Genomic DNA, 25,247 nt, shown 5'->3' with positions numbered 1-25,247 from the left:
GGCTCACTGCAACCTCCGCTTCCCAGGTTCAAGCAATTCTCTTGCCTCAGCCTCCCAAGTAGCTGGGACTACAAGGGTGTGCCACCGTGCCCAGCTAACTTTTGTATTTTTAATAATGACAGCGTTTCACCATGTTGCCCAGGCTGGTCTCGAACTCCTGAGCTCAGGCAATCCACACACCTCAGCCTCCCAAAGAGCAAGGATTACAGGTATGAGTCACCGCACCTGGCCTTTTTATTTTTATTTATTTATTTATTTATTTATTTATTTATTTATTTTTGAGATGGAGTCTCGCTCTGTCACCTAGGCTGGAGTGCAGTGGCGCGATCTCGACTCACTGCAACCTCTGCCTCCCGGGTTCAAGCGATTCTCCTGCCTCAGCCTCCTGAATAGCTGGGATTACAGGCACACGCCACCTCACCCGGCTAATTTTTGTAGTTTTAGTAGACACAGGGTTTCACCATGTTGGTCATGCTGGTCTCGAACTCCCGACCTCATGATCCGCCCACCTAGGCCTCCCAATGTGCTGGGATTACAAGCGTGAGCCACTGCACCTGGCCTCTTCCTTCTTTTTTCTACATTTCTAATAAACAAGACCCTTCAACTTAAAGAAAAGGAAGTCCATAATGTTCAGAGTAAAAGCCAAGCTGCTTAGAGGGCCCACTGGGTTCCACCTACTGCTTATCTGACTCAGCCTATTCTCCAGCCTTCATTTGCTCCATCTGAGCCACACTATCCTCCCGTCCAGATGACTTACACTGGCTGGTTTCTATGTCTACAGCACCCTTCTCCCATACATATCACTGCTATATTCTAAGAATGCAGAACTAGACCCAGCGTTTAATAGTCAATACATACTTTTGAGTAAATGAGTGACAGGAGCCAAGTTAATTAAAAAAGGACTAGAGGGTTAGGCAGAAGATGTTCTCAATACTGTCAGAACAAAAGCCTCCTTTTTATAACTTATGTTTCATAACATCTCACTTACTGTCCTGAAATAAAATTCATATTTAATTAAATGTACTCATATGCAGAATGTTTTGTGTTTTTTTTTCTCTCCAAGATGGAGTCTTGCTCTGTCGCCCAGGCTGGAGTGCAGTGGTGGAATCTCGGCTCACTGCAACCTCCGCCTCCCGGGTTCAAGTGATTCTCCTGCCTCAGCCTCCTGCATAGCTGGGATTACAGGTGCACATCACCATGCCTGGCTGATTTTTTTTTTTTTCTTCTATTTTTAGTAGAGGTGGGGTTACACCATGTTGGCCAGACTGGTCTCAAACTCCTGACCTCGTGATCCGCCGGCCTCAGCCTCCCAAAGTGCTGGGATTACAGGCATGAGCCACCATGCCTGGCTGCAGAATGTTTTAATAATGTAATGCCCTATCCAAAACATAAAAAAGAAAGGAACTGGGCGTGGCGACTCACGCCTGTAATCCCAACACTTTGGGAAGCTGAGGCAGGCAGATCATCTGAGGTCAGTAGTTTGAGACCAGCCTGACCAACATGGTGAAATCCTGTCTCCACTAAAAATACAAAAATTAGCTGGGCATGGCGGCACATGCCTGTAATCCCAGCTACTCAGGAGGCTGAGGCAGGACAATCGCAGGAACTGGAGAGGCAGAAGTTGCCATGAGCCGAGATTGCACCACTGCACTCCAGCCTGGGGGACAAGAGCAAAGTTCAGTCTCAAAAAAAAAAAAAAAAAGAAAGAAAGTAATTTACAACAAAAATATTCATTTCAATATGTAATCTCTTGACAGGGCTACATTATGAGACATACCAGAGCAATCAGGTGCTTACAGGACAAGACAAGTGCTTACACTGTGGACAAGACAGCTACAAATGCAGACACACATGGATGTGCCTTACTGATGACTGTGTGTGTTCTAGTGGTGACAGACCTAAGTGTGCTATGCAAGCGGTTACTCAAACACCACAACCAGCACTGCCATGAGTGATGTGATTTTTTTTCATATTGGTGAACACCTCTTGGTAAAGCTCAAAAACTATTTTCTCTTGATTTATAATCTACCATGCAAAAATTACTTTATGATACTATCTAACATAGATTTATATTCTAGATTCAGAACATTACAAACAGATCCGTGGGCTACAGGGGAAAAAAAAAGGAGAGAGAGAAGGAGTTGATATAAATTAAGAGAATTTTTTAGAAGATGGAATGTGTGGATCTCATCTGAATCCCGATTCAAATTTGCAAAAAAACTTGAGATGATCTAGGTGTTGGATGATACTGAAGCATTCCTGGTAACTTTGTGAGTTCTGATCATGACACTGTGGTTATATAAGAAAATATTGGGCCGGGCACAGTGGCTCATGCCTGTAATCCCAGCACTTTGGGAGGCTGAGGCAGGTGGATCATCTGAGGTCAGGAGTTCGAGACTAGCCTGGCTAACATGGTGAAACCCCATTTCTACTAAAAATACAAAAAATTAGCGGGGTGTGGTGGTGCGTGCCTGTAATCCCAGCTACTCGGGACGCTGAGGCAGGAGAACTGCTTGAACCCGGAAGGTGGAGGTTGCAGTGAGTCAAGATCGCATCACTGCACTCCAGCCTGGGCAACAAGAGTGAAACTCCATCTCAAAAAAAATAAATAAATAAAATAAAATGTCCTTATTTATTGGAGTTGCACCGTGATATAACAGGAGTGGTATGTCATGATATTTGAGATTTGCTTTAAATAATTCAGCAATAAGAGAAAAAGTGATGTAGAGAGAAAGGGAAAGATGGATCAAGAACAAAAACAGTTTAACACGTGAAATGGATCCAATGAGATCCAAAGTTTCAGGGTCAAGATTAATTTGAATCAGATTATTTTAAGACAATGTTAACATATTCTTCAGAATCAACAAAATGTATGAGCATAAAGATAGAGAGTAACAAGACCAGATGAAATGAGACCAGATCAGATTGGCAAATTGAAAGCTAACTTAAATGAATGAATCTGCACTGAAATAGAAATAAGCAAAACTAGGATTGAAATGAGGCCAATTCAAATGAGATTAAAGCAGTGCAAAATAGGTCTAAGCAGATGCAAGGAGAATAAATCACAACTATTTAATTCATAGCTATGCCAGATGAAGACAAACCTTGAGAAAGCTGCTGAGAGAAATGTGAGGAACTTTGAAAATCTGACTCTCATCAATAACTCAGGAATATCCAGAATGATTTTGTTATTTGCTAACCTAGTAATCAGTTTTAGTTTTTAAATAAGTGAATAAAAACATGATGTATGATATCCAGTAATCTATAAAACATCAAACTGACAGACTTATACCTTAAACCTTAAACATTTCCAACTTCTAGGTCATAGAAGGCATCTCTTACTATTCTCCTCGTTCTCTGTACTCCAAACACCTTGGCCTCTTTGCTTTTCCTCCAAAGGACTAGATATGCTCCTGCCTCCAAAGCCCTGGCACTGCTTTCCTCTTGTCTGGAGCAGTTTCCCACCTGACCCACATACCCAACCTCCTTACCTCCTTCAAGCCTTTGCTCAAATGTACTTCCTCATAGAGGCCTACCCTGATGACGCAATTTAAAAGTTCAGCCAGTTGCCTCCACACCCAGGCACTTCAGATCTCCCTTAATCTGCTCTACTTATATTTATATATATCTTATACATTTTTTAACTATATAGCACTTATTATCCTTTGACATATATAATTTACCTATATATGCTGCTTATTGTACATTGTCAGTCTACCTATACTAGAATGTAAGCTCCATGAGAGAAGAAATGCTTTATTATTCTATTCACTGATATGTTCTAAGAGATTAAAACATTGGCTGGCACACTGAATATGGTCAGTAAATACTTGAATGGAAAAATGAAGGAAGAGAACATGTCCTCACCCAACGAGACCAGATTCCTGAGATTTTCCAGCATCACTTCTTCGAATAGGTTCCTCTGCTCAAGGTTCAGTCTCTTCCACTCTGCCTCAGTGAAAAGCACAGCCACATCCTCGAAAGTCACTGGTCCCTAAATCAACCAATAAATTCATATTCATCAAGTCACAATTAAGATTCACAGGGAGAATGGAACTGGTGGTCTTGGAGAATCTAGCTACATAAGAAATGGATCTAGGCCAGGCGCAGTGGCTCACACCTGCAATCCCAGCACTTTGGGAGGCCGAGGTGGGAGGTTATCTTGAGGTCAGGACTTCGAGACCACCCTGGCTAATATGTTAAAACACTGTCTCCAGTAAAAATACAAAAATTAGCTGGGCGTGGTGGCACACGCCTGTAGTCCCAGTTACTTGGGAGGCTGAGGCAGGAGAATCACTTGAACCCTAGAGGCAGAGGTTGCAGTAAACCAAGATCACTCCACTGCACTCCAGCGTGGGTGACAGAGTGAGACTCTGCCTCAAAAAAAAAAAAAAAAAAAAAGAGAGAGAGAATTGGATTTGCTACTTGGGAGGCTGAGGTGGGAGGATTGCTTGAGCCCAGGAGTTCAAGACTAGCCTGGGCAACACAGTGAGACCCTGTCTCTATGAAAAACAAACAAAAATTAGCCAGGTATGGGGGTGTACACCTGTAGTTCTAGCTATTCAGGAGGCTGAGGTAGGAGGATTGCCTGATCCTAGCAGGGCGGGGCTACAGTGAGCTGAGATTGCACCATTGCACTCTGGCCTGGGTGACCACAGCGAGACCCTGTCTCAAAAAAACCTACACCATATGCTTTTTCATCTTCAAGTCTCTTCTCTTCAAAATGAGTATTCAGTGGTGTTTTCTCTTTAGTTATACTTGAAAGGTGGCATTGCCCTCAGATACCAAGGGAGCCACCAATCAACTTACTTCTACTGAATTCAAGCATTATTTGCTCAGTGACCAACTGCCTCAGCCTGTGGGTATTTCATGACACTCCTAACTTGCCCTAGTTTTTTTTTTTTTTTTCTTTTTTTTTTTTTGAGACAAGTCTTACTCTGTCGTCCAGGCTGGAGTGCAGTGGCGTGATCTTGGCTCACTGCAGCCCCTGCCTCCCGGGTTCAAGTGATTCTCCTGCCTCAGCCTCCCAAGTAGCTGGGACTACAGGTGCATATCACCACGCCTGGCTATTATTTTTGTTTTTTTGTTTGTTTGTTTGTTTTTTAGTAGAGATGGGGTTTCACCCTTTGGCCAGGCTAGTCTCCAATTCCTGACCTCAAGTGATCTGCCTGCCTTGGACTTGCTTTAGATTTTTAACTTCACTCTGCAGACTTCGGGGAACATTTGCACATTATTCCCAGCTGCTTCTGATCGTCCTGAGTACCTCTTCTCTGACTCAGCTTCTTCCTCCTATTCTCAGGTATACATCAATCTTCTTGTCCACCTTCCAGTGGTCCTTGGCACTTTAGGGGTTGGGAATGTATATTCCAGGTTCTAAAGCTAAACTAATTAAGCTTCTATGAAATCAAAGATGACAGTAGGGGCTGGAGGAAGCACACTGCAAGGCTACCAAGCCAGAGCTTCTTAGCATCCTCCCCTAAGAGCTGGACTATAAAAGAGATTTAATAAAACCCAGCACAGATGTGCAGAAGCAGTAGAGAATAATAATGACGCTGAGCTAAGAGTAGGAAACTAGGTGTAGATACTGAAATCCTTGAGTGTGTGAGAAGTTTTGGGAGGGATGTCACATCTACAGCCAGCAGCCCAGGCAGTCAGGCTGCATGACACAGTGTAGGAGGGAAGACAGAAAGTCTAGACAGCAGGCCAGGACCCAGGATTAGGCAGCCAAGGCCTGAGCGGGCAGTGGTGTGGGCTGCTGTCCCTTACATGCTTTCCATGACCTGCTGCTTCAGGCACATCCTGGTTCTCGTATTCTCAGTGATCTTTCCACTTTTCTTTTTATACCCCGGGTCTAATAATTTCTCTTGTTCAAGCCTTTTGTCTCTCATGTTCCAACATCCTCTCCATTTCTCTCTTGACTCCTCTTCCCTCTCTAGTTCTTCCACTGAAGCATAAAACAGGCTCAGCTACAATGGAAGCTAGGCTTTTTGCACAGTGGATGTAGTAGGAGCCCAATCTATGGACCCCGACCACACAAGTCCAAATCCCAACTTTGCCACTTATACAATACATGACCTTTGGAAACCTACATAACCTCTCTGTGTCTTAGTTTCCACATCTATAAAATGGGCTTGATAATGACACCTACTATCTTAATAAAGATAAAGCACTGACATCAATGCCTGACATGCAGTAAACACTTGCTATTACTATTTGCTATAATTAAGCAATAGAATGTTTTATATTTAAATGAAAACTGGTTTTTAAAATAAGTAAATAATTTTTGGTTCTCAAAAAGTAATCAAACATTCTGTCCAGTACAAGGCAAGAAGAGGAAGTAAAAAGCATAGACTGGTAAGGAAGAAATCAAATTACCCCTATTTGCCAAGGACATGGTTTGCTATGTAGGAAATGCAAAGGAATCTATAAAAATGATCATATAACTAGTAAGTGAGTCCAGGAGGATTGAAAGATACAAGATGAGGCCGGGCGCGGTGGCTCAAGCCTGTAATCCCAGCACTTTGGGAGGCCGAGACGGGCAGATCACGAGGTCAGGAGATCAAGACCATCCTGGCTAACATGGTGAAACCCCGTCTCTACTAAAAATACAAAAAACTAGCCGGGCGACCTGGCGGGCGCCTGTAGTCCCAGCTACTCGGGAGGCTGAGGCAGGAGAATGGCGTGAACCCGGGAGGCGGAGCTTGCAGTGAGCTGAGATCCGGCCACTGCACTCCAGCCTGGGCGACAGAGCGAGACTCCGTCTCAAAAAAGAAAAAAAAGAAAGAAAGATACAAGATGAACACATAAACATCCATCGTATTCCTATAGATTAGCAACAACCATGTGAAACTGAAATTAAAAACATAATACCATTTATAAGTACTCCCCCCAAAAAGAGGTGCCTAACATAAATCCAACAAAACAAGTATAACATCTGTACACTGAAAACTACAAAATGCCAGTGGAAAAAAAAAAATCAAAGAAGATCTAGATAAATGGGGAGACAAAGCATGTTCATGAGTTGGAAGGCTCAACATAGTAAAGATGTCAATCTTCCCCAAAATGATCTATAGATTTAACACAATTCCTATCAAAATCCCAACCAGATTTTTTTAGTAGATTTATAGACAACTTATCCTATAATCCATATAAGGCAAAGAAACTAGAAGAACAAAGTAAGAGGGATCACTCTACCTCATATTAAACTTACTACTATTTGGTCACTGCAATACTTGAGACAGGGCATTGATGGAAGAATAGACACACAGATCAATAGAAGAGAACCGAGAACCAAGAACCCAGAAAGAGATCAACACAAATACCCCAAATTGGATTTTTGTTAAAAGTAATTCAGTGAAGAATAGACTTTGCAACAAACGGCGCTGGACCAACTGGACATTCACAGACAAAAAAATTAACCTGAACCTAAAACCTCACACTTTATACAAAAAAAAAAAAAAAAATCAAAATGAATCACAAATTTAAATATAAAAATGTTAGAAAAAAATACAGGAGAAGGTCTGTATTGGGACCTAGTGCTTGGTAAAGAGTTCTTAGACATGACACCAAAATCACAATCCATAAAAGAAAAAAACAATAAAACAGACTTCACCGAAATTAAAACTTTTTTTGATGGCTCACATCTGTAATCCTAGCACTTCACTTTGGGAGGCTGAGGCAGGCGGATCTCCTGAGGTCAGGAGTTTGAGACCAGCCCGGCCAACATGGTGAAACCCCATCTCTACTAAAAATGCAAAAATTAGCTGGGTGTGGTGGTGCATACCTGTAATTCCAGCTACTCAGGAGGCTGAGGCAGAAGAATAGCTTGAACCCAGGAGGCAGGGGTTGCAGTGAGCCGAGATCACGCCACTGCACTCCAGCCTAGGCGACAGAGCGAGACTCCATCGCAGTGTCTCGCTCTGTCTCGCAGTCTGGAGTGCAGTGGCATGATCTTGGCTCACTGCAAGCTCTGACTTCCAGGTTCACGCCATTCTCCTGCCTCAGCCTCCTGAGTAGCTGGAAGTACAGGCGCCCGCCACCACGCCCAGCTAATTTTTTGTATTTTCAGTAGAGACGGGGTTTCACTGTGGTCTTGATCTCCTGACCTCGTGATCCACTCACCTCGGCCTCCCAAAAAAAAAACCTTTTTACTGTAGAAGACCCCCATCTCTTCTGGAACATAGAAGCAGACGGAACATTTCCTAACCCATCCTATGAATCCAGCATTACCCTAAAAGCAAATCTAGATAAAGACATTAGAAATTAAAACTATAGATCAATATATCTCACACAGATACAATACCCCCCTCCCAAAATATAAGAAAATCAAATCTAGAAAAGTATAAGAAGAATTACACACCACACTTGGGTTTATTATAGTTCTGCAAAGCTGGTTCAACATTTGAAAATAAATCCTTGTAGAGGTCAGGGTTGGTTTTTCAAGATGGCTGCCTTCCAGGCTCTGGGGTCCGGCTGTGGGCAACTTCCCCATGGGCTCCTAGCAGGCCCAGCAGCGACCAGCTGGTCTCAGCTTCCAGCTCGCGGGTTCAGGGTAGTGGTGGGCATCCAAGAAGGAAAGACAACTATAATTGAAGGCTGTATCACAGCGACTCCCAAGGAGAGTCCAAATCCTCCTAACCCTTCTGGTCAGTGCCCCATTTGCCATTGGAACCTGAACCACAAGTAAAACTATGGCAATGTTTTGCTGCTTAGCCAGTTCATCTAGCCTCATGGAGGCACGCTGCCCCGAAAGATCACAGGCCTACGCCGGGAAGAGCACTGCAAGATGGAGGAGTGTGTGAAGATGGCCTACCAAGCAGGTCTGTTACCAAATCATAGGCCTCAGCTTCCTGAAGGAGTTGTTCCAAAGAGCAAACCCCAACTCAACCAGTATCTGACGCGCTGGGCTCCCCACTCCCTCATGCCCATCTACATAAAAGGCCTCCCCTGGAAGAGGGTGCTCATGGCCTTGGGGTCACCCCTCCTGAGGGACAATGTCTGCTACTCAAGAACACCTTGGAAGCTGTATCACTGACAGACAGCAGAGCTTCTAGAGTTCCTCCTGCACTATGGAGTAGGAGTCCCACTCACAAGCCCTCGGCCACAGCTATACTCCTGCCCCACCCCCCAACAATGGCCTGGCCCCTCTGACATGTATGGACAGGTGACAGTGGGACGAACTTCAGTACCCTTGGCCTCCCCAGTAGCAATGCTGGGAGCTAGAGGCAGGCAGGGCAGTTGGGTCCCTTGGCAGCTGCTGTGGGGCTTGGGCCATACTCAGCATACTCAGTGCTGGGAACAGAAGATTTTGCCCAGTGGAATGTCATAAACTAGGCTCGTGGGCTTAAAAAAAAGAAAAGAAAATCAATCATTGTAATCCACCATGTTAATAGGCTAAGGAAACAAAATCAGATGATCATATCATTTGATGCAGAAAATACACTTGACAAAACCCAACATCTAGTGACTACAAAAATTCTCAGTTGCCAGGCGTGGCGGCTCATGCCTGTAATCCCAACAGTTTGGGAGTTTAAGGCAGGATTGCTTGAGCCCAGGAATTTTAGACCAGCCTGGGCAACATGGCAAGACTCCGTCTCTGGCCAGCCATGGTGACTCTCGCCTGTAATCCCAGCACTTTGGGGAGCTAAGGCAGGCAGATCACCTGAGGTTACAAGTTCAAGACCAGCCTGGCCAACATGGCAAAACCCTGTCTCTACTAAAAATAAATAAACTAGCCAGGCATGGTGGTAGGCACCTGTAATACCAGCTACTCGGGAGGCTGAGGCAGGAGAATCACCTGAACCCGGGAAGCAGAGGTTGCAGTGAGCCAAGATTGTGCCACTGCACTCCAGCCTGGAGACAGAACAAGACTTTGTCTCAACAACAACAACAAAAAGTAAAAACTCTCGGCTAGGCATGGTGGCTCAGTACTTTGGGAGGCTAAGGTAGGCAGATCACTTGAGGTCAGGAGCCTGAGACCAGCCTGGCCAACATGGTGAAACCCCGTCTCCACTAAAAATACAAAAATTAGCTGGGCGTGGTGGTGCACACCTGTAATCCCAGCTACTTGGGAGGCTGAGGCACAAGAATTGTTTGAACCCAAGAGTCGGAAGCTGCAGTGCACCGAGATGGCGCTTCTGCACTCCAGTCTGGCAGATAGAATGAGACTGTCTCAAAAAAATAAAAAACAAAAATAAAAAGTAATAGCTCTCAGTAAACTAGAAATATAGCAGAACTTCCTCAATTGATAACAACTACAAAAAACCTACAACAAACATCCTGCTTTATAGCAAGAGACGCGATGGTTTTCCTAGATAACTGAAAACAAGGCAAGGATGTCTTCTCTCACCACTCCTGTTCAACATCGTACTGAAAGTCCTAGTTACTGCAATGAGACAAGAAAAAGAACATGTACACATATTTGAAAAGAAGTAAAGTTGTCTTTGTTCACAGATGACATGACTGTCTACATAGGAAATCCCAGAGAATCTACAAAAATAAATAAATAAATAAATAAATAAATAAATAAATAAATAAATAAATAAAAAAAATCTTGGAACTAATAAGCAAGCATAGAAAGGCTGCAGGATATAAGATCATCTGCTTTCCTATATGTCAACTGCTTTCCTATATACCAGGAATGAACAATTAGAATTTTAAATTTTACACACACACATACACACAGAGTACCAAAAAAATTAAAGCAATTCGGGTTCAAGCAATTCTGCCTCAGCCTCCCAAGTAGCTGGGATTACAGGCATCAGCCACCGCGCCTGGCTTGTTTTGTTTTTTAAGAGATAAAGTCTCACTCTGTCACCCAGGCTAGAGTACAGTGGCATAATCATAGCTCAATGCAGCCTTAAACTCCTGAGCTCAAGTGATCCTCCCACAGCAGCCTCCCAAGTAGCTAGGACTACAGGTACATGCCACCAATCCCAATGAATTTTTTTTTTAATTTTTTAGAGATGGGTTCTTGCTGTGTTGCCCAGACTAGTCTTGAACTGCTGGGCTCAAGTGATACTCTCACTTGAGGAAAACGTCAAACAAATCCCAAGTAAGGGACATTCTACAAAATATCTGACTAGTACTTCCTTGGAGACATGACAACTAAGTGTAATATGATAACCTGGATGGGATCTTGGAACAGTAAACGGTCATTAAAACTAAAGAAATCTGAATAAAGTATGGACTTTAGTTAATAACCACCATTATTATTCATTCATTAATACTAACGGTGATGGCCGGGCATGGTGGCCACACCTGTAGTCCAAACACTTTGGGAAGCCAAGGATCACTTGAGGTCAGGAGTTTGGGACCAGCCTGGCCAACATGGCGAAAGCCCATCTACTGAAAATACAAAAAATAGCCATGTGTGGTGGTGCGCGCCTGTAATCCCAGCTACTCAGGAGGCTGAGGCAAGAGAATCACTTGAACCAAGGAAGCAGAGGCTGTAGTGAGCTGAGATTGCACAACTGCACTCCAGCCTGGGAAACAGAGGAATCTTCTGTCTCAAAAAAAAAAAGAAAAGAAAAAAGAAAAAGCCCAGATTATTAAGATAAAAACTACATAAATGAAGAAAAAATTGTCTAAATAAATGGAGAGATACTGTGCTGATGGACCAGAACACTCAATAATGTTAAGATGTTATTCTCGGCCGGGCGCGGTGGCTCAAGCCTGTAATCCCAGCACTTTGGGAGGCCGAGACGGGCGGATCACGAGGTCAGAAGATCGAGAACATCCTGGCTAACACGGTGAAACCCCGTCTCTACTAAAAAATACAAAAAATTAGCCGGGCGAGGTGGCGGGTGCCTGTAGTCCCAGCTACTCGGGAGGCTGAGGCAGGAGAATGGCGTGAACCCTGGAGGCGGAGCTTGCAGTGAGCTGAGATCGCGCCACTGCACTCCAGCCTGGGCGACAGAGCGAGACTCCGTCTCAAAAAAAAAAAAAAAAAAAAAAAAGATGTTATTCTCCCCCAAACGAATATAAAAATTCAAAGCGTCCGGGCGCGGTGGCTCAAGCCTGTAATCCCAGCACTCAAACCCCGTCTCTACTAAAGAATACAAAAAACTAGCCCGGCGACGAGGCGGGCGCCTGTAGTCCCAGCTACTTGGGAGGCGGAGGCAGGAGAATGGCGTGAACCTGGGAGGCGGAGCTTGCAGTGAGCTGAGATCCGGCCACCGCACTCCAGCCTGGGCGACAGAGCCAGACTCCGTCTCAAAAAAAAAAAAAAAAAAAAAAAAAAAATTCAAAGCAATTCAATCAAAATCTCATTGTAGAAATTGATAAGACTTTCAATTTCAAATTGATAGATTTCAATATTTATATAAAAATGCAAAAGACTTAGAATATGCAAAGCAACCTCAAAAAAATAATAAAATTAGCCAGGCGCAGTGGCTCACACCTGTAATCCCAGCACTTTGGGAGGCAGAGGCGGGCAGATCAGGAGTTCAGGAGATTGAGACCATCCTGGCTAACACGGTGAAACCCCGTCTCTACTAAAAATACAAAAAATTAGCCATGCGTGGCGGCACATGCCTGTAGTCCTAGCTACTAAAGAGTCTGAGGCAGGAGAATCACTTGAACCTGGGAGGTGGAGGTTGCAATGAGCCAAGATCGCGTCACTGCACTCCAGCCGGGGAGACAGAGGTGAGACTCTGTCTCAAAATAATAATAATAATAATAATAATAAAATTTAAGGACTTACACTACCTGATTTTTAAGACTTACCATAAAGCTACATTAGTGAGGAGCACAATACAAATGTGAGAAGAGTTCAATGGAGCAGAACAGAGCACCCAGAAAACAGACCCACAATTGATTTTTCTTTTTTTTTTTGAGACAGGGTCTCACTCCATCACCCAGGCTGGAGTGCAGTGGTGCGAACATGGCTCACTGCAGCCTCAACCTGCCAGGCTCAAGTGATCCTCCCACCTCAGCCTCCCAAATAGCTGGGACTACAGGCAAACAACTCCTGCTAATTTTTTGTACTTTTTGTAAAGATGAGGCTTCGCCATGTTGCCCAGGCTGGTCTCGAACTCCTGGGCTCAAGCGATCCACCTGCCTTGACCTCCCAGAGTGCTAGGATTACAGGTATGAGCCACTGTGCCTGGCCCCACAATTGATTTTTAACAAAAGTATCAAAGGAATTCAATGAAAGAAGGAAAGTCTTTTCAAAAACGGTGTTGGAAGAACGGAATGCCCAAATTTAAAAATACAGAACACCAATCCCTATCTCATACCATACCAAAAAAACCTAAAAATCACCTCAACTTAAAGTTGATTTTTTTTTAGTTTCTTTTTTTTCGAGACAGAGTTTCACTCTGTTGCCCAGGCTGGAGTATGTTGGTGCAATCTCGGCTCACTGCAACCTCTGCCTCCCAGGTTCAAGCGATCCTCCTGCCTCAGTCTCCCAAGTAGCTGGGATTACAGGCACGCATCACCACGCCCAGCTAATTTTTTTTTCTTTTTTTGAGATGGAGTCTTGCTCTGTCACCCAGGCTGGAGTGCAGTGGCGTGATCTCAGCTCACTGCAACCTCCACCTCCCAGGTTCAAGTGATTGTCCTATCTCAGCCTCCCGAGTAGCTGGAACCACAGGCGCGTGCCACCACGCCCAGCTAATTTTTAGTAGAGTCGGGGTTTCACCATGCTGGCCAGGCAGGCCTTGAACTACTGACTTCAGGTGATCCGGCCCTTTCGGCCTCCCAAAGTGCCAGGATTACAGGCATCAGCCATGGCGCCCGGCCGAATTTTTGTATTTTTAGTAGAGATGGAATTTCACCATGTTGGCCATGCTGGTCTCAAACTCCTGACCTCAAGCAATCCACCCACCTCGGCCTCCCAAAGCTAGGATTGTGGGCGTGAGCCACTGTGCCCGGCCAAAATTATATAGTTTCTAGAAGAAAATCTTTACAACTTGGAGATAAGCGAAGATTTCTTTGACAGCATACAGACAGCAAAAAACATAAAACAGAAAAGTTGACCAAATTTCATATTTAAAAAACCATTTTATAGTTTTAACAAATTTCATCAAAATTTTAAAACTCTTGCTCATCAAAAGATATTAAGAAAAGGAATAGGTAGGCTCTAGGTTAGAACAAAATATTCACGAAACAAACACATGACAGAAGACGAGCCAGGCACGGTGGCTCACGCCTATAATCCCAGCACTTCAGGAGGCCGAGGCAGACAGATCACCTGAAGTCAGGAGTTCGAGACCAGCCTGGCCAACATGATGAAACCACGTCTCTACTAAAAATACAAAAATTAGCCAGGCGTGGTGTCGCATGCCTGTAATCCCAACTTCTCAGGAGGCTGAAGCAGGAAAATTGCTTGAACCCAGGAGACAGATTGCAGTGAGCCAAGATCACATCACTGTACTCCAGCGTGGGCAACAGAGGGAGATTCTATCTCAAAAAAAAAGAAAAGTTGTTCTCAAAGAAGTAGAGAGTAGGCCAAGTGCAATGGCTCACACCTGTAATCCCAGCACTTTGAGAGTCCAAGGTGGGAGGACTGCTTGAATCCAGGAGTTCGAGACCAGCCTGGGCAACATAGTGAGACCTCGTCTCTACTTAAGTAAAAAAAAAAAAAAAAAAGAAAGAAAGTAAAGAGTAAAATAGTAGTTACCAGAGGATGGAGAGGGGAAGGGAGAGGAAAGCAGGAGAGAGATTGGTCAATAGGTGCAGAACTACATTATACAAAAGGAGTAAGTTCTGGTGTTCTATTGTAAAATAGGAAGCTTAGCGTTAACAATAATAAATTGTATTTTTTTTGTTTTTTTGAGATGGAGTCTTGCTCTGTTGCCTGGGCTGGAGTGCAGTGGCTCGATCTCAGCTCACTGCAACCTCCACCTCCCAAACTCAAGTAATTCTCCTGCCTCAGCCTCCTGAGTAACTGGGATTACAGGCGCCCACCACCACACCCAGCTAATTTTTGTATTTTTAGTAGAGATGAGTTTTCCCCATGTTGGCCAGGCTGGTCTCGAACTACTGACCTCAGGTGATCTGCCCATCTCTGCCTCCCAAAGCGCTGGCATTATAGGTGTGAGCCACCATGCCCAGCCAGAACTGTATATTTCAAAATAGCTAGAAAAGAGGTTTTTGAATGTTCTCATCACAAAAAAATGATAAACGTTTAAGGTGATAGATACACTAATTACCCCAATTTGATCATTACACAATGTCTACATGTGTCAAAACATCACATTGTACCCCATTAAAAGGTACAAACATTATATGTCAATCATAAATTGTTTTAAATGTGTCAAAACTTTGAATAGACACATCAAAAAGGAAGCTTTGTGAATGGCTAACAAATAGCTGTAGAAGTGCTGAACTCAACAAATGGTAAAATCAAAATCTGTGCATTTCACTGTATGTAAATTTGACCTCAGAAAAAATCAGAAACAATATTGAATTCTACTTAATAATATGCATGCTGAAGTATTTAGAGGTGAAATGTATTGAGATCTGCAACTTACTCTGAAGTGCATGAAAACATAAGATGGGCTGGGCACAGTGGCTCATGCCTATAATCCTAGCACTTTGGGAGGCCGAGGCGGGCAGATCACCTGAGGTCAGGAGTTCAAGACCAGCCTGGCCAACACGGTGAAACCCTGTTTCTACTAAAAATACAGAAATTAGCCAGATGTGGTGCCGCGTGCCTGTAATCCCAGCTACTCTGGATCCTGAAGCAGGAGAATTGCTTGAACTCAGGAGGTAGAGGTTGCAGTGAGCCGAGATTGTACCATTGCACTCCAGCCTGGGCAACAAGAGCGAAACTCCGCCTCAAAAAAAAAAAAAAAGGTTGAGGGAATACAGGAAAATAAAGGCAGTGGCTTCCCTGATAATGAAGTACTTTGCTCCCAAGTCACCCTCATCTGTATCAATCAAGCTTGGCCCCTATGGCCTGGAAGCCGCCCCAGAGACCGGCACAAAACCTCCTGAGAAGAATGGTGTGGCTGCTATGTCTCCTATACTCTATCCCTTCATGAAGCTACGTGAATTTAATGCAGGCTTAAAGAACATTGTATACCATGAATTTGATTATCAATCCAAACCTAAGACCATTCTTTGTGGCTGTGCATTGTTTTAACAGCTACAGGCTAACATTTAGTCTTTCCCTGTACTATTTTACAGTTTTAGCTGTCTTCATCATAATTATTACCAGTGTCATTAATTTCCTGTCTCTATGCATCATTTCCCAAAGAATCTTGGATCTTTGAGAATAAGGACAGTGAATTTAACAACTCTATTTGGCTAGCTCCCACAATCTCATATAGTCCTCTGCCCAGAAACCAATAAATTAAATTACTGGTACAGAAAAGACCATAAGGGTTGGGGGACAGGGATATGCAACATCAGAACAAGGGGGTGAACTCTATGGGGCTCTTCATCTAAAAACATAACCCCGGCCGGGCGCGGTGGCTCAAGCCTGTAATCCCAGCACTTTGGGAGGCCGAGGCGGGCGGATCACAAGGTCAGGAGATCAAGACCCCCCTGGCTAACATGGTGAAACCCCATCTCTACTAAAAAATACAAAAAACTAGCCGGGCAAGGTGGCGGGCGCCTGTAGTCCCAGCTACTCGGGAGGCTGAGGCAGGAGAATGGCGTGAACCCGGGAGACGGAGCTTGCAGTGAGCTGAGATCTGGCCAGTGCACTCCAGCTTGGGTGACAGAGCGAGACTCTGTCTCAAAAAAAAAAAAAAAAGGCCGGGCGCGGTGGCTCAAGCCTGTAATCCCAGCACTTTGGGAGGCCGAGACGGGCGGATCACGAGGTCAGGAGATCGAGACCATCCTGGCTAACACGGTGAAACCCCGTCTCTACTAAAAATACAAAAAAAACTAGCCGGGCGAGGTGGCGGGCGCCTGTAGTCCCAGCTACTCGGGAGGCTGAGGCAGGAGAATGGCGTAAACCCGGGAGGCGGAGCTTGCAGTGAGCTGAGATCCGGCCACTGCACTCCAGTCCGGGCGACAGAGCGAGACTCCGCCTAAAAAAAAAAAAAAAAAAAAAAAAAAAAAAACTCCATTTCCTAGAGTTGGAAAATGTGTTCTTTTATCATTGGGCAGTTTTCTAGGAGAAAAAAAAAAACAGTCAAGAAGGCATCACAGAAATTAATGGTTTGAGATCAGAGAAATCTGGATTTAATTCCTGACTCTACCATTTGGCCATTCGCATGTCCCTGTGCATAAATCATGTAATCCCTCTAAACCAGAAGATCTCATCTCTCAAATGGGGACGTCACCACCCATCTCCTACAGCTGTTAATGATTTAAACACGAGACTGAAATATTTATGGATTAAATGGTATGATGCCTTGGACTTTCTTTAATCCAATGGGAATGGAGATGAAATAAAACTGGCCATGAGTTGATCATTGCTGAAGTGGGATGAGGATACAGAAGAGTTCATTAACTCTTTTTCCACTTTGCATCTTTGTTTTCTTTTCTTTTTTTTTTTTTTTTTTTGAGACAGAGTCTCGCTCTGTCTCCCAGGCTGGAGTGCAGTGGCGCGATCTCAGCTCACTGCAAGCTCTGCCTCCCGGGTTCACGCCATTCTCCTGCCTCAGCCTCCCGAGTAGCTGGGACTACAGGCGTCCGGCCACCTCGCCCGGCTAGTTTTTCATATTTTTTAGTAGAGACGGGGTTTCACCGTGTTAGCCAGGATGGTTTTGATCTCCTGACCTCGTGATCTGCCCGTCTCGGCCTCCCAAAGTGCTGGGATTACAGGCTTGAGCCACCGCGCCTGGCCGCATCTTTGTTTTCTATGATAAAATGTGAAAAAGAGGTCCAATGTACAAGATAAGACTATTAGATACTATTAAAGTGTTATAATTATTTGTGCAAATGTTGAAATAGGGAACTTTTAATAGTGCATTTTAGGATCTTAATAACCCAAGGTTTTTGTAAAAAGTTACCATTACATTTTAGAATACTCTGAATTAATGTTAAACTTGGTCATGTTTTTGTGTAAGTTCAAAAAACAGGAAGATTAAACACAAAAACCATTATAATATGCCTAGAACAATGGCTAACACAAGGCATAAACCACTTAAATGTTAATCACTTCCTCCCTTCCCAAGAAAGAGAGATGAGCCCATTCTCTGAGAAATGAGCCAGCATTTCAGAAAAGAGAAAGGTGGGTCCAACTCACCAGATATCTAGGCTTCCCTTCCCAAGGCCGGGCAGAATCCTTGGCAGGCAGAGCTGGGGAAAGAAAGAAGCAGTCTTGAGAAGCCAGGCCTACCAGGCCCATCATGAGGATCCCCAAGAGCCCTCTGAGCCTTGACTGTGGTCACCTGAGCCTTCTCAGCCGACCCAGACCCCGAGCTCCTCGCACCTCCTGCCTTATGCTTGAGTCAACTTCTCTATGCTCTGCACCACTTCCCTATTACATTTTTAAAGAAACACTAATTTTAATCAAATGTAGTAAGGTAAACTGTAAGCACTCATCATTTTTCTACCCTAAAAATCAGCAAAACTGTTGAGACAAGGCATCATTTCCCCCATGTGTTATGTGTCTCCAGGTAGACTTTTTTTTTTTTTAATTTATGAAAATGGACCGAGCACAGTGGCATGCACCTATAATCCCAGAACTTTGGGAGGCCAAGGTAGGCAGACCACTTGAGGTCAGGAGTTTGAGACCAATCTAACCAATATGGCAAAGAAACCCCATCTCCATTAAAAATACAAAAATTAGCCAGGCATGGTGGTGCACACCTATAATCCCAGTTACTCAGGAAGCTGTGGCAGGAGAATCGCTTGAACCCAGGGGATGAAGGTTCCAGTGAGCAGAGATCACACCACTGTACTCCAGCCTGGGCAACAGCAAAACTCTGTCTCAAAAATAGTTTATGAAAAAGAAGTCTGTGATTTAATAAAAATGTATTTTTAAAAAATGTGTCAACCGGCCGGGCGCGGTGGCTCAAGCCTGTAATCCCAGCACTTTGGGAGGCCGAGACGGGTGGATCACGAGGTCAGGAGATCGAGACCATCCTGGCTAACACCGTGAAACCCCGTCTCTACTAAAAAATACAAAAAACTAGCTGGGCGCGGTGGCGGGCGCCTGTAGTCCCAGCTACTCGGGAGGCTGAGACAGGAGAATGGTGTAAACCCGGGAGGCGGAGCTTGCAGTGAGCTGAGATCCGACCACCGCACTCCAGCCTGGGCGATAGAGCGAGACTCCGTCTCAAAAAAAAAAAAAAAAAAAAAAAAAAAAGGTGTCAGGCTGGTTTCAGTGGCTCACACCTGTAATCCCAACACTTTGTGAGGCTGAGGTGGGAGGATCACTTGAATCCAGAGCTTCAAGACCAGCCTGGGCGACAATGAGACCCACACCTCTAATAATAAAAATAATCATTGTGGAATTTATTGATTGATTGAGACAGGGTCTCACTGTTGCCCAGGCTGGAATGCAGTGGCGCCATCTGTGCTCACTAAAACCTCCACCTCCTGGGCTCAAGTGATCCTCCCACCTCAACTTCCCTGGGATTACAGGCATGCACCACCACACCTGGCTAATTTTTGCATTTTTTGTAGAGACGGGGTTTCACCATGTTGGCCAGGCTGGTCTCGAACTCCTGACCTCAGGTGATCCACCCACCTCGGCCTCCCAAATGCTGGGCTTTACAGGCGTGAGCCACCGTGCCCAGCCTTCCCTGCCATATCTTTGCTGAGGGGAAAGAAGAATGTTTTCCTGATCCTTGAATGTCACTGATTCTGAAAGTTCAGAAAAGGAACTGTGATGTGGTATTTCTAACCTGTGACCTGTGCCTTTGTAGAAGGGACAGAGTCTGGGGAAGAGAGTGCCTCTCAGGCGGAAGAGGGTCTTAGCAGCAGTCGGAAGCTTCCTCCTTGACACCCTTTATTCCAGTGTGAAAGACAGGAACATACTGATAAGGCATACATGTTTATAAGATACATAGAAAATGGCCAGGCTCTGCACGGTGCCTCATGCCTGTAATTCCAGCACTTCGGGAGGCCAAGGCGGGCGGTAAGTAGTTTGAGACCAGCCTGGCCAACATGGTAAAACCCTATCTCTACTAAAAATGCAAAAGTTAGTCAGGTGTGGTGGCACACGCCTGTAATCACAGCTACTTAGGAGGCTGAGGCAGAAGGATCACTTGAACCCGCGAGGAGGAGGTTGCAGTGGGCTGAGATCGCGCCACTGCACTCCAGCCTGGGCAACGAGAATGGAAAACTCCGTCTCAAAGAAAAAAAAAAAGAAGCTTATAATTTGTCCCATCTATTTTTGAGCTCCCCAGAGAGTAATAGTACAGTTACTGTGGGGAATTAGGCTAAGGGTAGCCTTGTTCTTGGGTTTGCAAGAAAAAAAAGCCCTAAATGTGATAATGACATCACTCCTGCTGAAATCATCACCCCTGGAAAAACACTCTAAATAGACCCCAACAACAACTCTGGCTTTTGTACTAAGCTGATGAGAATGTGTCAAGTGATTTAATAAAGACATATATACGATTTCTCCTCTTGCATGCCCTAGAAAACCATCATCCTGGCCTCATAATATGTGCCTACATTATGTATCTATCCAGAGCTGCACATCTTTGTGTAAATGGAGCAGCATTTTAAAATTTTAAAAATATATAAAATTATAGTCTTGTTTGATAACTGTCTTGGGTAATTTTCCAAGTTACTGTTTTCCTGACTAAAGTCAGGAGGAAAAAAAAAAGCAATCTTACTATTTCAAGTTCTAAAGTTTTAGAAGAAGAAAAACTGAGTACCATGATTTGGCCACTCCCAATGGCTACATCTGAGCAAAGCACAAGGCAAGGAGGCAAATCCTCAGTGTTTTCAGCAAAAAAGACCATCTAAGCCTCGCCCTTCCAGAGGGATAGATGGTTCTGATCCCACTGAGCAGGTGGGAAAAAACTGAGGGACACAGAGTAACCTCACACAGCTGAACTAAGGGATCCTACCTCCTGAGTCCCGGCTCTGCCCTTACTCCTTAGGTGCCTCTCCCCAGCATAAGACCACTCATAGGCAAATCATTCAGGAAGGCAAAGAAGTCCTCCAAGAAGGGAACAGGTGCTGAATGACAGGCACACTCCAGGACCTCAGGAGCAGGTGCCTCCGCCCATGTTGGACACATCTGCAAAGCACTTAGGGAAGTCAAAGAACCTTTCTAGCTCTGTGACCACAAATCACCTTCTTCGCCACTCACGACAAGAGGGAAAAGTTATTCTCCTTCTAAAGTTCAACTTAGTGTTACTGTCTTTACTTTCTTTTCTTTTTTTTTTTTTTTTTTTTGAGACAGACTTCTGCTCTTGGTGCCCAAGCGTACAGTGGCACGATCTCAGCTCACTGCAACCTCCACCTCCACCTCCACCTCCACCTCCTGGGTTGAATTCTCCTGCCTCAGCCTTCTGAGTTGCTGGGATTACAAGCGCACACCACCAAGCCCGGCTAATTTTTGTATTTTTAGTAGAGACAGAGTTTCACTATGTTGGCCAGGCTCGTCTCGAACTCCTGACCTCAGGTGATCCACCCGCCTCATTCTCCCGAAGTGCTGTGATTACAAATGTGAGTCACTGCAACCCGGCCCACCGTCTTTACTTTATTTAGCTTTGCTATCCAATTGAACTGGTCTTGGCACAGTAGGCAGAGACAAAGCCCACTACCCTCAAAGAGTAGATGGAAGGAGGCACAAGGGCTCCCACACAGGACAAACAGCTACATGCTGGACGATGGCTTGGCAAACTACACACAGGCCAAATCCAGCCTGTCACCTGTTGTTATACCACACAAGGGCTAAGAATACTCTTTACTTAAGAAAAAAAAAAAATTTTTAACATAAAGATGATGTCTCACTATGTTGCCCAGGCTGGTCTCAAACTTCTGGGCTCAAGTGATCCTAGCCTCAGCTTCCCAAAGTGCTGGGATTATAGGCGTGAGCCACCACGCTGGGCCAGTTTTTACATTTTTAAATGGCTGGAAAAAAAAAATCAAAAAGAATATTTCATAATGAAAAGTATACATGAAATTCAATGTTCTTTTTTTTTTTATATACAGAGCCTTATTCTGCTACCCAAGCTGGAGTGTAGTGACACGATCTCAGCTCATTGAAACCTCTGCCTCCAAGGTTCAAGCAATTCTTGCGCCTCAGCCTCAGAGTAGCTGGGATTACAGGTGTATGGCACCACGCCCAGCTAATTGTTTTTTTTTTTAAGTAGAGATGGGGTGTTGCCATGTTCACCAGGCTGGTCTTGAACTCCTGGGCTCACCGGATCCATTCGCCTCGGCATCCCCAAAGTGCTGGGATTACAGGCGTGAGCCACTGCACTCAGCCAAAGTTCAAATTTCAATGTCCATAAAGAAAGTTTTATTGGAACACGGCAATGCTCATTCGTTTACCTATAGTCTTCGGCTGCTTTCACACACCAGCAGACCACTAGCCCTGTGGCCTACAAAGCCTGAAATATTTACTACCTGGCCTTTAAAAGAAAATATTTGCGAGACCAGGTGTAGTGGCTCACGCCTGTAATCCTAGCAGTTTGGGAGACCGAGGCGGGAGGATCCCTTGAGCCCAGGAGTTGGGAGACCAGCCTGGGCAACATAGAGAGACACTGTTTATTAAAAAAAACCAAACACAAAAAGTTTGCCCAGCCCTGTTCTAGACTGCTCCTGTTGGAAGTCATTTGGGGCCAGGCGCGGTAACTCACACCTGTAATCCCAACACTTTGGGAGGCCGAGGCGGGTGGATTATCTGGGGTCAGGAGTTCGAGACCAGCCTGGCCAACATGGTGAAACTCAGTCTCTACTAAAAATACAAAAAAAATAGCCGGGCGTGGTGGCGTGTGCCTGTAATTCCAGCCACTTGGGAGGTTGAGGCAGAAGAATCGCTGGAACCTGGGGGAGAGAGGTTGTAGTGAGCGGAGATCGCCCACTGCACTCCAGCCTGGCCAACATGGTGAAACCCCGTCTCTACTAAAAATACAAAAATTAGCCAGGCGTGGTGGAGGGCGCCTGTGATCCCAGCTACTCGGGAGGCTGAGGCAGAGAATTGCTTGAACCCAGGAGACGGAGGTTGCAGTGAACAGAGATCGCGCCACTGCACTCCAACCTGGACGACAGAACGAGACTCCGTCTCAAAATAAATGATATAATAATATAAAATGCTGTTCTTCAGTTGCACTCTGCACATCTCAAATGCTCAACAACCATAAATGGCCAATGACTGCCGGAGTGTACAAGTGCAGGAGGCCCGGCGAAGAGTCGTGGAGTGAGCACCGTGGAGACTGTAAGGGACACCTAGGGAGGAACCTGGCCCTCCAGGGGAGTAAGAGCCGCCGTAGGGGTAGTCAGCGCCTTACACAGCTCGCACCCCTAGTGCAACTCTCGCGGATACGGCCGACGCCTGCACGGCGCCTGCGGCTGGAGCACCGGGTGGGGGAGGCGGTCTCGCTGCCCCGACTCACCTTCAGTAGCCAAGCCCAGAAGCTGTTCCCGCGGGGCCCACATCTGCGCGCGCATGCACGGACCCAACGAAGTAGCAGCACTGTGTCTGAAACGGATTCGAACGCGCACCGCGGGCCACTGGGGGCGCCAGAAGAAAGCAGCACAACTGGAGGAAGTGCGTCACCGCGCGGCGCGCAGCCTGCCGGGAAGCGTAATTCTCGGGGTGGAATGCGACTTGTGCAGGGCGCGAGAAAATGCTGAGGCGCACTTTGACCCTCTAGGTCCCTCTCGGGCGCAATATTTGGGGTTGTGTTTACCACAGTTACCCATAAGCAAAATATAGTGTTGTTTTCCATGGTTGTAAACATTATATAAATACACTTACAACGTAAGAACGCCTGCTACTAGCTCTTTTGCACAGTTCTATAATGACACGTGTTGACCTGTTCATTGTGTGTTCACTGCTGTGTGGTGTCTAATGTAGAAATGGACCAGGACGGGCCGGGCGCGGTGGCTCAAGCCTGTAATCCCAGCACTTTGGGAGGCCAACCGGGCGGATCAAGAGGGAGATCGAGACCATCCTGGCTAACATGGTGAAACCCTGTCTGTACTAAAAAAGATACAAAAAATTAGCTGGGCGTGGTGGCAGGCGCCTGTAGTCCCAGCTACTTGGGAGGCTGAGGCAGGAGAATAGCGTGAACCCGGGAAGCGGAGCTTGCAGTGAGCAGAGACCGTGTGCCACTGCACTCCAGCCTGGGCGACAGAACAAGACTCCGTCTCAAAAAAAAAAGAAAAAAAAAAGAAAAAGAAATAGACCAGGACTCCAATTGGACAGACTTATGCGTATCCATGGAGACCTTCCCTAGGACAGTGGTTCCCAAACTTTTTGTTGTTAAAATCCTTTTACACTCTTAAAAATTACTGAAGACCCCAAAGAGCTTTTGAAACAGCCTTTGCAACATTGTAACTAAGGAAATTCGGATGTTATAGGAGTTATTAAGAAATTATTTTAGGCAGAAAGAGAAGAAAAGGGGGCCTTGGGAAGTTTTTGTTTCTTTTTTTTTTTTTTGAGATGGAGTCTCGCTGTGTCTCCCAGACTGGAGTGCAGTGGCACGATCTCGGCTCACTGCAAGCTCCACCTCCCAGGTTCACGCCATTCTCCTGCCTCAGCCTCCCGAGTAGCTGGGACTACAGGCGCCCGCCACCACACCCAGCTAATTTTTTGTATTTTTAGTAGAGACGGAGTTTCACTGTGTTAGCCAGGATGGTCTCCATCTCCTGACCTCGTGATCCACCGGCCTCAGCCTCTCAAAGTGCTGGGATTACAGGCGTGAGCCACCACGCCCAGCCTTTTGTTTCTTTTAAAGCAGCCCCAGAAAGGTTTCTTGTCTAGCAGGAAAACCTGGGATCCTAGAGCCGGATGGCAGCTTTGATATGCAAACGCAGGCCATTAGAAACTGTGCAGGCCATCCAAACCTGGCGATTCCCGCCCTCCTCTTCTTTGCTCTGACAGGTGCCTGGCAACATGGCCACCCCCCCACATATTCCCACGTGAGTAGAACTTCCTGTCGCTCTACATTTGCATATTAAAAAGCTAGGGTGGGAGGGCCAGGTTTTTGGCTGCCACGTAAATGACACATCTGATCAAACTAATCCCCTGAGCCCTATGGAAACCAGACACCGCCTCCTCCAGCATCCCGAGATAAGCAGCCACTTTTCCATACATGGTGCTTTACTCTTTGTTCGAATCTCCGCTCCCTCTGTCTCTATGGACGAGCTGTTTTCATCTTCCTTCCTTCTTTCTTGCCTATTAAACTTTTCGCTCCTTGAAACCACTC

At 45.4% G+C, this 25,247-nt stretch overlaps 1 protein-coding gene and 1 pseudogene across 1 annotated transcript in view; one reads left to right on the top strand and one right to left on the bottom strand.

Moving 5' to 3' along the window:
- Positions 1 to 23,618, bottom strand: part of ZNF589 (zinc finger protein 589) — a 28,826-nt gene extending 5,208 nt beyond the window's left edge. The window contains 3 exon segments of the mRNA XM_030936565.1: positions 3,868 to 3,994; positions 18,149 to 18,201; positions 23,430 to 23,618. Coding sequence (XP_030792425.1) covers positions 3,868 to 3,994; positions 18,149 to 18,201; positions 23,430 to 23,484 — 235 coding nt within the window. The 5' untranslated portion in view covers positions 23,485 to 23,618.
- On the top strand, positions 8,440 to 9,034 carry LOC104671295 (annotated as a pseudogene).
- Positions 23,619 to 25,247: the final 1,629 nt, after the last annotated feature.

This window comes from Rhinopithecus roxellana, chromosome 1 (assembly GCF_007565055.1).
Source record: "Rhinopithecus roxellana isolate Shanxi Qingling chromosome 1, ASM756505v1, whole genome shotgun sequence".
Lineage (NCBI taxonomy): Eukaryota > Metazoa > Chordata > Mammalia > Primates > Cercopithecidae > Rhinopithecus > Rhinopithecus roxellana.
The sequence above is the reverse complement of the archived record's forward strand: the minus strand, read 5'-3'. Positions and strand labels throughout refer to the sequence as shown.